The following is a 15,628-nucleotide window of genomic DNA, read 5'->3' on the forward strand; positions in this document are numbered from 1 at the left end:
TTCAAACATTATTTTCTAATTTTCTAAGCATGAGAAATTTTCTACTTCGAAAAAAAATTAAAAAAAATAAAATAAACATAATAACCAGTATATCCCTGTGATTCGATCAACACGAAAATTGCAAAATGGTTTCGAGGAAAAAACCAATTGAAATTATGTTTTTTTTTTAATGGTCAAGTTCAAATTATGTTATTAAGAAATCAATTTCAAAGATGGGAGGATAAAAAATGGGACCAAAATATCATGAGGTGAAAATTATCTTTACATTCATAAGAATAAACCTTCAAAAACAAAAATGAAATGACCAAAATACCCTTCAGTTTTCCATGCTCAAAAAATCACTACAAGCACAATTGGCTTTCACTGAAGCAGTTGGTTCCATTTCACATTCAAAAGATATAGCATGTATAAGGCCCCCCAGAATAATATCATTTTCATCTCAACTTCCTAACACACATAAATGGGTGCATTGTTGGGGGAAAATCCCAAATATACTATACTCCGACGTAATGCTTTAAATTTCAGCTTACCCGCTAGTCGTCACAGGGCGCACCAATTCAAAACAGCAGTAAATCCTGTAAAAAGAATCGGCAGATAAGGAGAAACCGGGGAATTTGAACTGCGACGATGAGATGAACTGCTATTGTCTAGGAGGCTATGTCACAAATATCATTCTCGGAAATTTCTAGGCAAGGGAAAATCTCAGGATATATCTTCTTTTTTTTTCATTTTTTACTGTTCATATGGGGAAAAAATGATAAAATATAATTTAAACATATACAAATTAAGAAAAAAGTATAAAATAAAAAATATCATGATATTATTGTGATAAATGAAAATATCACTATATTTTTTAAATTCTCGAGATTATTTTGGGATTTTGTCATTTTATCAAAATATATCAATAAAATAGCTATATTTTGAAAATATCGGAGATATTTGTGATGTAGCTAAGCAGCTTGAGAAGAAAATGTATGTTACCCTGGGTGGTTAGGAGGATGTCCCCACCGAAGTGGAACGCCCAGTAGCTCGTAACTCTTTAAGAGTTCCTGCCAACCAGTCTAAGCCCTCGTAGAGACCATCGCCTTTGAGGGCACACGCCCCTTGGATATGCCATCTTCTGTTCTTAAGATCGTAGAGACCAAGCCCTTCGCACACCTCCATTGGAGTCATCGCTCCTTTCTGAATTCAAGTAAATTGGTAGAACTTCATTCAGTTCAGAAATTAAACACAGGCCTCCTAGAAGAAATAAAACCAATGCAGCCACAGAAATGCGAGATGGAAAGCCTTTAGGCAAAAGAAACAGTTATAGAGCAACACATGCGAGATGAATGTGGTGCATTAGGGTGCATTTAGCCAAGGTTTTAAATTTCGGCCGAAATGACACTGGAAATTTTCAGTTTCAGCGAAATTTACAAGAAATAGGATTTTTAACAAGATTTTGGCGAAATTTCAATTTTTAATCTTTTTTACAAAATTTCCACCAAAATTTTTAAAAATGTCCAGCGAAATAATATCCACTGAAATTTTAGACATTTCGGTGGAAATTTTTAAAAACCCGAAAATATTCTCATATTTTTACATGATTTCAACCGAATTTTCCACTGAAACCGAAATCGGTGGTGGCCAACACCGAAACCGAAATGTAAAACCTTGTATTTAGCATGCAACTATGCAAGATTTGTCCAAGAGCTGTTGGCATGTGGCAGTGTATGATTGGATGCATGCACCCGTGCAAACATTCGGGCATCTGTTTGCAAAGTAAATTGCAAAATCATTAATGTCAACTGACCATGTCCTGTTTATTCGCGAACACCAAGATGACACTGTTCAGCATGAAGGGATCTCTGATAATGGCCTGACAGAAAATAAATAAGTTAGGCATGAAAATAATACAAGAAGTTGTGGAACAAAATGAATATCCAGATTCATAACTGCTTGTCAAAGTGGTACATGTTAAAGAATGGATAACCTGAAACTCTGCTTTAGCTTTTCCAATTCTCTCTCTGTCCAAAGAATCAACAACATAGATCTGCACACACAAGAATATTTCAGCCACTCTCAAACTTGTAAATAAAAGAGAGAGCAACTTTCAGGCAAACTCCAGGCACTTCATCAGGACTCGTCAGGCCTTTTGTTTTTGAAGGATAAATAGAATTAAGGTCAATATAATTTCCATGTTAAGCAAACGAACAAGAACAATTCATTAAGTGCATACATGATGTCATAGAAGTTTAACATATTGCTGTGATAAAAACAGAGTTCACGGTTTCGTTACACAAGGCCCACCAAATCCTACTTAAACATTGCACAAAAATTAAACAAAAATCACAAAATCTTCAAAAACCATAACAACCCAGCTTGCCATCTTTTTGAAAATTGAACCATGTAAGGCCCAGTATTGCATTAGCATATGTTTCATGCACCTTTGGGCATATTTTTGAATCTCGTTCGGCCCACCTTTTATCTCCCAAAACATCTTTGTTGAAATAAGGCTTGTTCACGAACTTTGCTTGATCAGTCATGCATGGGTTGGAGAAAATTTGCCCTAGAGCATGCATCTTCAAGTGCCAACAACTTATAGTGGTCCCAGTTTCGCAAGTCATCTATTGAAAATTACTTCGTTTTAATTGCAGCCTTGTTCTTCCATGTTTCACCCCTCTATTAATAATAACCAACCATCTTCGGAAATGTTTAGTGCTGCTAAATTCTCAAGGTTGCAATGATCAAGCATAACTAAAGAGTTATCATTCTTGAATTTTCCTTCAAGTTTTACCTTGCCACCCAAAAGTTAAAAAATCAATTGTCCACCTTGTTTTCCAATTATAGGAAAATAACTCCTACCATTCTTCAAAAAGGTAATCCAATGTTTTGAGTTTTGATTCAACAAAATAATAATTTCAAGATTGGAACAAATCCCTCTAACCATGAAAAATCAAAATTCATGAAAAGCACGAAATTTCATTCCTCGAATACCTTTTCTTCAAAAATCATACTCAATTTAAGAACTTCTTCTATTTCAAGAGAACCATTTAAAAAATAACATTGAAACCAAGTTTAGCTTCAATCTTACATTTGTATCTATTCAATCTTATAATTTTCTTCTCTATCACTATTATAAAGCGACCTTCCACTATTTGGAGGACTAAATCTTCATTTTTTTTTATTTTTTATTTAAAAAGGACACTATAATATTGAGAATAGATGTTGATTGAATATCATCCTTACTATCCAATGTTGGGTCAATTCTTTATTCTTCACTTCCATAGTCTTTTGCAAATTAAGATTAGAACCCCCATCTTTTACAAAATTTAGGTTTAAATTATTCATTCATTGGCAAAAGTGTTATTTTTTTGGGGATGGAAAATACAGTTACACCCCCCCCCCCCCCCCCCCCCCCTCAGCTTTCTGACATTTTCAACTCTAATCCTGACTTTTAAAAGTCACCAACTACACCCCCCGAGGTTTCAATTTGTATAAGGTAGACACCCTCTTTTGAAACACTATCAATGCTAATGAAGACCCCATACCCCCCCCCCCCTCCAAACCCCATAATCAAATCCAGACACTACTAAAAAGACCCTGACATAGATAGGGTGTGCCCAAAAAATCAACTCCATAGGATCATCCTAATCCTTCGATCTGTGGACGAACCGTCAACTGAGGGGATCAACCTTGTACAAATTGAAACCTCGGGGGGTGTAGTTGGTAACTTTTAAAAGTCAAGGTTATAGTTGAAAATGTCAGAAAGCTGAGGCGGTGTAACTGTATTTTTCCCTATTTTTTTCCATCCTTCACAAAAGAAGGTGTTTTCTTTCCTCTGTGTTGCACCCCGATCACATTGCCATATTCTCCCTAGCAATATGTGACATATATCCATCGAGACTGCAGCACACTACACTTTCTTTTTGTACTTGAGTCCAATAGAAAATAAAACTACGCAATGAGTACATGCCTGCATGGAGAGTACTTGTTGTATGGTTGGCAATGTATTACTTCATCCAATAGAAAATAACAAGTACCTCTCTTTCATAAACATCATATCTTGTACGCTGGCGATGTTTTTACTTCATTCTTTTGTAATTTGTCAACCATCTCGATAAAATCGCTTTCGAATCAACAAACACCATACACATCGATCATTGGCAAAAGAATCATCTCATCTAAACTTGTACGTGCAATTTATAATGAAATTTGAGTATTCCTACCTTTATTATAAAGTCATGATTTCTTTCCTGCGTTCCAAAAATTGATCCTCACCATAATTTCATCCTTCATCTGAATCATCACAATGTTGACCTCGAACTTCACATGCTGGAGCTACACATTGGTGAAAAGGATTGATGTTGGTGTGTCCTCCATTCAACTCCTAGTCGAGACATCTTAATTCTACATTTTCCACCATACAGTGAATCCACATCCAATGTGAGCCGATCTAGCCTTTGCGACACCTTTTGGAGAATTTGCTCCAAATGATCAAGACGTTCAGGTGGACCAATAGTCTTCTTCAGTGCCATTGTAAATCCTCAAATGATTTCTCAAATAGAACTTGCTATGATACGAATTTAATGCAAGTAAATCTACTAGGAATCCACGGAAAGTAGAAAATTTGCTAGAAAATTAAAGAATCACATAAGCATTCCAATCACAAAAAATGCGTAAGAGAGATGAAACGACAATAGATGTTATCAACATATGCTGAAGGTCAAACCCAAAATCCAAAAAGAAAAAAAAAAATCGTAACTATTCATTGACCTCTGAAAAAGTATATCAAAACTTCATAAATAAAGGCATAAGACATCTTAAAATCTCAATTTAATCTTAAACATTGATATATTATCGAATTCAGTCCTTAGATCAAACTAAATAAAGCCTAATTTCTATTTTAGAGCAGCAGCCTCAAATAAAAATTGGAAGTGTCTTACATGTTGCTGTCCTCAAAATACAATTCGCGTTTTTATTACATAGGCCCATAGAAACACGAAGAGGAAGAGGGGGCGGGGGCGTGAGCAGGCGCGGGGAAGCGTGCGGGTCTAGAAGAGTCTAAGGTTGGGAGCGTTGTGGGAGTGTTAATGTAATATTTTCATCATGTCTTTCAAAATTCAAGTACATAAAAAAATTAAAAAAAATTTAACTATCTTATATAATCTTTCAAAATTTAAGTACATCAAAAGTAATAATTTCTAACCGTCTTCATTTTTCCTCATGCCTTCTGAAGATTTGCCACCGTGCTTGCTCCAATGAAGCACTTTGAACAGTTGGAGGAGTTTAATGCAAGTAAGTTGGTGAGGAGGTTACTAATGGAGTAATAGCAGTGGGTTTGGGAGCGGTTTCCATCTCTTCGGGATTGCGCTCCCTGGAAGTTGCTTCCTAAGGAGCGCCGAATTAAGGTTCTGAGTGGGGAGCGGCACCCCGAGAGAAGATTCCTGCTTCTAAGTACGGCCCCACCAAATCCTACTTAAATATTGCCCCAAAATTAAATAAAAATACTCAAAATCCCCATAAATTATAACAAACTAGCTAGCCAATTCTGTCGACGAACAAAGCCTCATAGGCCCCCTGTTGATGTTCGCATGATGTTTTTGATAACTTTGCACATACACATTTGGATATCGATTGGCCCACTGTTGATGTTAGCATGATGTTTCAGATGCCTTCACACACACTTTTGGATATAGAGTGACTCATTTTTTTTCTCCCAAATCTTTGCTGAATTATGAGATTGTTATGAACATTGCTTTCATGGTAAAGCTTCCTTTTTTCTTCATTTGAAGTAACCATAAACTTGTAAAGAAAGGGAGAAGCTTACAACCAAAAAAAAACTATTAGGACGATTTTGGTAAAGTGTTTTGAGGCATTGAAATCTGCACAGGCGGAGTTTCGGGTTTCAGGTTGGTAGCCAGCCGTAAACTTTGCCACTTTTCTATGAGCCGACCCCAACTAGTTTGGGACAAAGGCTTAGTTGAGTTGAGTTGAAATCTGAAACCCAAATAAAATCAGGGATCAATGTACCCTTCTAGCAAGTCTGTCTTCCTTCGAGTTTGCATCGCAGTGTACAAAAGTTGCTGAAAGTAGGTTCAATTTTTTGTTGTAAAGAATTTTTTAAGAAGCAAAGGAGAGGGAGTATGTCCTTTTTTTTTCTTCGAGGAGGGAGAATGTCTGTTGACTCTGTTCATAGTTTGGAAGGAGTGGAAGACTGCAGCAAATAGGATTTTCAAATACGTCTTTTCACAAAGTTTCCAGCTGGATATGTTGATGCTCATAGTGTGTCCTTGGGCTTCTGAGCATAGTATTCATATGGAATTTCTAATTATATAGTATTGGTACAATCTATAACTTTATCTTGGCACTTTCTCTGCATGCACTGACACCTTGGACTTTTCAGAAGGTAATTGTTGAGGATATTTGAACCTCTTCAAGTTTCCAGCCGTAAACGCTTCTTTATTTCGTAACTGGGAAGAGATATTTGAACCTCTGTCCTCACTATTAGTCACTTGGAGTTGCCATGATTTATCACCCAAGTCCACACCATACTTTTCTTGTGTTCGATGGTTGTACTCAAAATCAAGATTAAAATGCCCACCTAGATTGCAAGAATAACGAGTCTTGACTAAAACACATGAGCTTGTATTTAAATTTGAACTGCAAACGCAATGTTCAATGATCCAGTCTGTGATTGAGTCACTTCATTAAAAAGGGCGGCCCAGTGCATGAGGCTCCCGCCATTGCGCGGTCTGGGGAGGGCTAGATGTACGCAGCCTTACTCCTGCTTTGCAGAGAGGCTGTTTCCGTGACTCGAACCCGAAACCACCAGGTCACAATGGAGCAACCTTGAGTCATTTCATTCCAAAAAATAAATAGTTTTAACTTGCAGACAAATGCAGCAACACACTGATTTTGCAGCATTTTCTAAATGTAAACAATTAACAAGAAATTGATTGCTTTAAAAATGACAATGTTAAGCTCCCAGAAAGAAAAATTGAAATGAACTTTCCAGAAATAGCCAGTATAAGTATGATCCATGGATTTTTATTTTTTTTGAAAATGTGACAATTTTATTCCATACGATGAAAATTACAAGGGACAAGACGTCCCCTAAGAGGGGTTAAACTATACCCACATTACATAAAATCCATGGAATTGTGTATACATCAGGAAGCTCAATTTCACCATACAACAATTTCTTTGAAGAAAGTAAACCCAAGAGTTGCCATTGAAATTGTCAAGTTAACAAAAAAATCGATTTCACAGATCTAAGTACATGATCTAAGTACATGTTTAGAAAGTAATAGTTGCCAGGCTGGAAGGTTGAAATTTTTAAGACTAAAGAACCCATAACCAATGGAAGAGTAACAGCAACCAATGAGAATTCAAATCCATTCAGATATATGAGAAATTGAGCACTACCAGTCCATCAGTATTGTTAAAGTAATGCCTCCATAGGGGCCTCAGTTTTTCTTGCCCGCCTACGTCCCACACGGTGAATATGACATTTTTATATTGAACTTTCTCTACGTTGAAACCTACATAGGACAAAAAAATAATAATAATTAAATCGTAACTCAACAGTGCAGAACCCAGAGCATTAAGAAAGTTGACCAGCCATAACAAGACTTCGTGTGTACAATGTAAGGACATAATTCAAAAAATAATACTAAAAAAACTGAAAGATCTCCAGTCTCTGGGCAAATTTCAATCAAGGCCCAAATACAGGATATAAGATGGAAACAAGTACCTCAAAACTCTCAAGATTTTTAAATTACAGATTAAACAGGCTTTTGGTATAGGTGTACCATGAAACCATGAGTCCAAATGGACCATAAATATCACAGAATTCATGTATAAGAATTGGCATGTACAATGTAAGGATAAATTTTTAAAAATAATCATAAAAGAAAATCTGAAGATGTCAAACTCCTCCGACCCGGAGTGGATTCTAGGGGAAGGGCAGAGCCTCACCTTGCAGTAGGAAGGTGTTCACATCGTCATTTACGCTAACCTCAGCGTACCATCAGAGAGACTTTAGCCACATCTTAACCCATGCCATGGTTGAAGAATGAGAGAGAGTAGGTCTCATCGGCTATCTGATAGTGGTTTGCCCAGGACACCACAAGTACCACAGAGCTCTCAAGATCTGAAATTACAGCCCGCACGGACTTTTGGGATGATCCAATGCATTCATATGTTGGGAAAAGCCCTAGTTGTGAATTTGGTTCCGTTCCGGCTCGGAAAACAGAACAGAAACCATATATTTTGTTTCAGCCCAGATTTTGGTCTGTTCCAGTTTGTACCAGTCCATTCCGGCCGAAACAGGGTGAACCAATGTTTCAAAATGTGGAGATGCGGTCAAAACATGGCCAAAACAAATCCTATTCAACTCGGCATGACGTGGTCGAGCACTCAGTCGACGCGGTAATAGATCAATTGGCGAAAGTTGATTTTTTCGATGTTTTGAGCATCTTCTCTGGAGATAAATCCAAAGGAATTCAGCACTCATGCTGACTCTGTGTTTAGACCTCTTTTTTTTTTTTTTTGAAAAGAGTGTTTAGTCCGCTTTTTGTGTTTCAAATATTGTAAACAAGTAGAATCCCAGACGATCTTGGCCCTTTTGTTTTTTAAATTGTGTGGCCCACAACCTAGTCCTTTCCAATTCTAAATGTTTACTTTTCTTCAAGCAGATAATGGTTTGTGTTTTTTTCTTAATCACTATGGGTGAACTCATCTCATTATAGAGACATTGCCTTATCAAGTGCATTTATGTCATTCCTTGATTTGCCAATAATATCAATTACAGTGTGCTTGTAGAACATTATGTCGTGTCTTTACTAATGTTGGTTGATTCTAGATTGTTTCAAATAGATCGAAATCAACAAAAAATGAATGTAACCATGAAATAGAACTGGAGTTCTATTTATGTGCATGCAAATGATATTCACGTACACATATGTGTAGGTACCCATAGTAGATTGCATGTGTATTGTAGATTGATTTATATCAAATGCAAGTGTTTTTAAACAATTTATTAAAAGAGGGCAGAGGCTGGGAGACCAAGATAGTCAAAATAGAAGCATTAAAGAAAAGACCAAAACTAACAAAACCTCAACGAAGAAAAATAAAAATGAGCTCTAAACTTAGCTTGCTTATAAAAAAAGCTTTAAATTTAGCTTGTCCAACCCACTGTGAGTGACCCGGACAGCCTCACTATTAGCCGAGCTCCTTACATGTTGGTGACCCTTAGTAAAATCTAAGATCTCTTTTTATCCCATCAACGAATCTCCAAGGATAATAAGCCCCAAGGTTCATCCACCTGATGGCATTAAGCGAATTTCCTTCCACAATCAAATTGCCAAGGTCCCAAAAATTTATTTTATGGATCCTAGTCAATAAAGCTTGCACTTTAACCTTGTTAACATCATTCTCTCCTATATGCCCAGAGAAAGCCCAATTCTCTCCTATAGGCCAAGAGAAAGTCCACTTAGTTTCTCCATTCTCATTTTGAAGAAGCCCACTTTCACAGAATGCAAGTTTATACAGTATAACGGTAGAAAATGTATGAAAAAAGTTTTTATCTAAACTTTCGTCATGTTGCTCTATCATTATCAAACATCTTCATTGTTAATTCTTTCTAGCTTTTTTTGGCATCACTGATTCGGGAACATCAATTCAAAAAGAAGACAATATTTGTCTTCCATTGGTTTTTTTTTCGATTTTCTCTCCGCTCACCCATTTAGTAGAACTTATACACACTTAAAGGTTGGCAAAAACATTCATCTTTTTGTTCTGATAAGCAAGCAACATTCGTACACATCTCCTACTTTTTGGGGATTCTTAACAGCTTTTTTTATTTATTTCTGAACAGTTAATAACACAAAAACAGACTTGGCCTAAAAAGTTCACTTGAGATCTTATAAATGGTAGGAAATCTAGAAGACACAGACTTTGTTATGTTGATGATTTCTAATACCTTATCTAAAGTGAGTTGCATAACTCAAATTTCAATGGGAACAGTAGATGTAAGAGGGGACCAGCTGGATTTAAGCAGAGCTTTCAAGGTTGACAAAATTGTAATAGTGTCATGTGTACCATTAAAAAAACACTGTCATGCATATATATATATATATATATATATATATATATATATATGAGAAAAGAGTTCCTACTCCCTAGAGTAGACTTATCTACTCCTTAGGCTTAAAATACAGTAGGTGCCACATTGTTTGGGTGATGCAAACCATTCATTTGATGGGCCCTCACACAGATAGGATGTGCCCAAAAAATCAGCTCCATATGATCATCCCAACCCTTTGATTTGTGGAGGTAAAAATGGAAGGATATAAACCTCCACAAATCTGTCCATTTTTTGCCTCCACAGTTTGAAGGGTTAGGATGATCTTATGGAGCTGACATTTTTGGGCACACCCTATCTGTGTGAGGGCCCATCAAATGAATGCTTGGGATCATCCAAACAAAATGGCCCCTACTGTATTTTAATCCTAGGGAGTGATAAGTTATCTACTCTAGGGAGTAGGGTATAAACCTCCACAAATCTGTCCATTTTTTGCCTCCACAGTTTGAATGGTTGGGATGATCTTATGGAGCTGATTTTTTTGGCACACCCTATCAGTGTGAGGGCCCATCAAATGAATGCTTTGGATCATCCAAACAATGTGTCCCCTACTGCATTTTAAGACTAGGGAGTAGATAAGTTATCTACTCTAGGGAGTAGGAACTCTCTCTCTCTCTCTCTCTCTCTCTCTCTCTCTCTCTCTCTCTCTCTCTCTCTCTCTCTCTCTCTCTCTCTCTATATATATATATATATATATATATATATGACTCATCATTGCCCAGTTCCTCCGAAGAAGATTGCACACGTCCTAGACATTCTCATAAAAATTAAAATTATGAGACCATCATGGCCAAGTGTCGTGGTGGTTGGGTTTTCCTTTGCATGCGGTACCCGAAGCAGCCGAAAATGTATATTATCCTCACATTGCTTGATACAAGCAATTTAGTGTAGAAAAATAATAAATAAGTTTATGCCAATACCATTAGAATATTGGCCGAGTTTTTAAAAAGTTGGCAACAAGTTTCCAGCTGTTTCTTCTATTATTTATCCAATAAGTTCACCAGAAAGTTACATGAAAACCAAAAATAAGTTTGATAGAAATTTGAGTTGAAGACTTGACAGTCCCTAACAAAGTAAAAGATGATGCAAACTAAATAAAAACGACCCAGCAACAAAACCAGAGTAATCTAGCCTCTCAATTAGCCAAACTAAATGTAAATCCATACCAAAAGATCAAGTTTTTTTTTATCATTTACAATGACCTACCAATTGTTGGGACAGTTGATAAAACTTCTCCAATGTGCAGTTTGTATAATATTGTTGTTTTTCCAGCTGCATCCAAGCCAAGCATCACAACCTAAGACAGGTCAATTCAGAAACCCAATTAAGAAATTTTGCTCCAATGATATGGGCATATAAACAAAAAATAAAGAAAATGATAAATGAGGCACATATGATCCTAATATATTAGTAATAATCACTATTCAATCTGTTAAACCACAAGTGCCAAATGCCAGTTGGATTTTGCTGTATGGTAAAACGAGAATGTGAAGGTAGAGAAAGCCGAAGACTGTAACACTTAACAAGAAAATATTGGCATAAACTATACATTACTTTGCAAAAAAATAATAATAATAACAACAATTAATCCACAAGCCTTTTTCAATCAAGCATAACTTGATATTCAGAATAAATTCTGAAATTATGTCAAGTACGCCAACTAGCTAACACTATGGAAATATAACTTTTTACAAAGCAAGCTGAAGATAACCAAATCAACATCAAGGGTGGTATGCTCCAAGGTCATAGTAAAATTATCAAGGCCGGACTATCTAAAAATAATGAGTGGAGCACATAAGTGATGTAGGACCTGGAGAAAAATATAGAAGAAAGGGGAGAAAAAGAGAAGAAGAGAAGAAGGAGAAGAATAGACGAAGAATAGGGGAAGAAGAAGATGAAATTAGGGGAGAAGAGAAGAGGGAAGAATAAGAAGAGACGAATTTAGGGAGAAGTAGAAGAAGAATAGGAGAAGAAGAAGAGAAGAATAGATGAAGAAAGAATTCTGGGGGAGAAATATCAATTCAATTAATAATCATCAAAAGTTTAATTCTCAATACAATGAGGGCTATATATAGGCAATGTGATGGAAATAAAACTCCATGGACAATAAAAGTCCTAACAACTAAAAACAAGGAAATAAATATCCTAGAATCTAAATAACATGAAAATAAATTCATAAACTAAATACGTGGAAATATAAATCCTAATGGGCAAATATGCCACTTATTGGCCTATTATCTACATCAATAAGTCTTTAGTGAAAATAGATGAAGTGGTGGTCATACATTGCAAGTCAAGATTAGCTATGAAGCCTAAAATAATGCGGTCCAATATGCAACCAGGCTCATGAAAATTGTAATATACATTCATCCATGAGCGGGATCAAGTTTTATTCAAAGGCTTGCTGCAAATCAATGATGAAGATTGGAGGCTTTCTAAGCCAAGGTTTGAGGTTTCAATTTCAGCATGTGTTTCGGTCGTGATGGAAATGGAAACATGTTCGTTTCTGATGGAAATTTCAGTGAAAATGCTATAAAATTACAGAAATATATGGAAACATATGCAAATCATGGGCATTTATGACGAAACTTCGGAAAGTGCTAGAGTAAGCACAAATACACACTAAAAATCATCACAAAAGCAAAAACAAAGTCACCCATAATGGTTTAATAACATCAAATACATAGTGACATACTGACATGTACTTTAACACATGTCTGATAATTCAATAAATATCACATTTCACATCTAATTCATATAAATATTTATATATAATACTTACACCACAGTTTTACATGCAATTCATATAAATATAATTTTGTAACACATACTAACATAGCATATCACTAATACACTTACGGTTTTGGTTTCGTTATGCGTTATAGTTTTGGTGGAAATGGAAACAGAAACATGTTGGTCATTTCGTTTCGGATTCGATGGAAATTTAAAACTATGTGCTAGACCAGATAATCCATAATACGTGACATTGGTACTTCAATGAAGAATTAGTAATACGCCAGTAGCTATCTACAAAAAACAGTTGCCTGTGGAGGAATGGAGAATACAATATCAAACTCTTAGTTGTTCAAATGATGAATAGCCAAAAATGTTGAAATTTCAACAAACAAATGTTGCCTTTAAGCACCTCAACTGCACGCTATTTGTAGTTTCTACCGCAACTATTTTTCAAACAAAGCAGCAAGGAGAAAAGAATAACAAAACAATGGGGTTAAGGAAAACAAAAAATAGGTTTCTAGAGGGTCAACCCTAGAAACCTACTATAGAAACTACCGATTAGCCTGGCGATCAGTTGCATCATTGTTTCCTTATGAAAGTGAGAAATCAGTAAAAGAGCATACCACCCTACTCATTTTTAAAAATCCCCTCAAGTTCAAAAACCACAACCCAAACCTCTATAACCTCCTAGGTAGAAGTGATGTATGACCAGGAAGAGAAATAGAAGAAGAAGAGAAGCAGAAGAGAAGGAGGAGGAGAATAGAAGAGGAAGAGACGAGGGAAGAAGAAGAGAACTAGAAATAGAAGAATTAGAGAGGAGAAAATATGTATTCCAATCAATTAATCATCCAAAACTGAAAATCCCTAATACAAGAGGCCTTTATATCGGCAGTTGAAGTAGAATTCCATGGAAAACAAATAAATTCCCTACTTCCAAATAACATGGAAAATAACAGCCCTAAAAACTAAAAACACGGAAATATAAATCCTAGAAACTAAATATCATGAAAATAAATCCCTAAAAGTCCTAATGGGCAAATATGCCACTTATTGGTCCTACAATCTGCATCAAGAAGACTCCCCATAGTGTCTAGACCTAGCTCAACCTAATTGCCAAGGCCAAAATCATACATCACTAAGAATTTCCGAGGGAAACACATATATAGCATGTTGAAGTTGAAACATCATTAAGATGTGCATATGAAAAGATGTCCATTAATCAATTTTTGTGGAACTTGCCTTTTTCCAGAGTATCCAAAAAACATAAACGAACAAGACATGGATTTCTCTCGTGGAGTGCGGTTAGGGCATGAGAGAGAGGAGGAGGAATAGGGTTTCTTCTTAGGTTTTCTCTCGGGTTTCTCTTGGTTTTTACTGTTGGGGTTTACTTGGGTTTCTCTTGTTTACAGTCTAGGTTGAGAAGCAATGGCAAGGGTTACGGTTTGCGGTTTTTAGGGTTTGTGTTAATCCGTTGTAATCCTTGTAATTTTGATTTCTCATAGTGGAACATCTTGTTCTCGCCTGTGGAATATAAGCATCTTGGTTGAACCAAGTAAAATCTCGGCGTTCGTCTTGTGGCTTGGGTTTCACAACTGTTCAATTAAAATTATCAAAACAACAAGACACCGAAACAAAGCTACAAAACAACTCTTCCACAAAAACAATGATAAGCACTTAAAGAAACCCTAGAGGTACCCAAACCAGCATCAAGAACAAAAATTCCCAGAAAAGAAACAAAACCCATATGAAACTAACGGTAATAAAAAGACCCAGATGGGAAAAAAGGAATTCTACGAATAAAGAAAGAAAAGAAAAGCTTACCCTCATCTCAGTGTTGCCAAAGAAGGTATCGAAGAGCTTTCGAATGGCCTGACCCATGTCTGATTTCTCTGAAACCCTAAAAGCGTCAATGAAGGAACCCCGTCATGCATAAACAAAACGCTCTGAATAAGATTGCAGAACACATAGGTGAGTATTTGACCATGTTTGTAAGGAAAGAGTCGGAGAAATGTAAAAATGTTCCCTCTCTCTCTCGCTCGCCAATTAGAGTTTTAACGACTCACATTGACCCAGCACTTAAAAGGCAAGGGTTACTCTAACATGCGCCTGATACGTCTCGGCTCTAATCGTACGCACGCCTTTCCTGTTGACCTTTTTTGAGGATTGATAAAATGAAGGGCGCCCTTGAAAAAACAAAAACCAGCTCCAAGGGCGCCCCATTTCTTCATCCAAGGTTTTAAATTTCGACCGAAATCCGAAATTTCGGGTTTCAGTCTAGAACGAAATCGAAATTGGCTATACCCGAAACAGTATAAAATTTCAGTCGAAATTTCGGCCCAAATTTTCGATAGAATAAAATATTATTTTTTTCGGTTTCCTGGATTTCGCCCAAAATTTCGGTTTCACCCCCGAAACCGAAATTTAAAACCTTGCCCTCCACCTCAATAAAGGGTATGTGAGGAATGATAAACTGAAGGGCACTCTTGCAAAAACCAGCTACAAGGGTGGCCCCATTGGTCCATTCCAACAGTGTGCATTTATTAGGGCGGAACACTTTAAAAATGGCCCAGATAAACGTAGAATTAAAGGATCAATACATACACTTTGTTAATAAGAACCAGTAAGGGTGCCCTTGTAGATGGGTTTTTGCAGGGGTGCCCTTCAGTTTATCACTCGTAAGGGCGCCTATTAGGGCACGTAAAAGTATAAAAGTAGGCACGAAAAATGCAAACTTAAATGAGCAATAAATGCCCTTTATTGAGAAGG

At 36.4% G+C, this 15,628-nt stretch overlaps 1 protein-coding gene across 1 annotated transcript; it reads right to left on the reverse strand.

Moving 5' to 3' along the window:
- Positions 1–282: 282 nt before the first annotated feature.
- Positions 283–14,917, reverse strand: LOC143884844 (uncharacterized). Its single transcript, XM_077388661.1, has 7 exons — positions 14,684–14,917; positions 11,333–11,423; positions 7,408–7,523; positions 1,973–2,032; positions 1,793–1,858; positions 982–1,182; positions 283–575 (listed from the first exon to the last, which is right to left on the reverse strand). The coding sequence occupies exons 1-6, from the start codon at positions 14,738–14,740 to the stop codon at positions 991–993; spliced, it is 582 nt and encodes a 193-aa protein (XP_077244776.1). The 5' UTR covers positions 14,741–14,917; the 3' UTR covers positions 283–575; positions 982–990.
- Between the last annotated feature and the right edge of the window lie 711 nt (positions 14,918–15,628).

The sequence above is a fragment of the Tasmannia lanceolata genome, unplaced genomic scaffold (assembly GCF_043159265.1).
Source record: "Tasmannia lanceolata isolate RefF3 unplaced genomic scaffold, GAP_Taslan_0.1 ptg000008l, whole genome shotgun sequence".
NCBI classification, from domain to species: domain Eukaryota; kingdom Viridiplantae; phylum Streptophyta; class Magnoliopsida; order Canellales; family Winteraceae; genus Tasmannia; species Tasmannia lanceolata.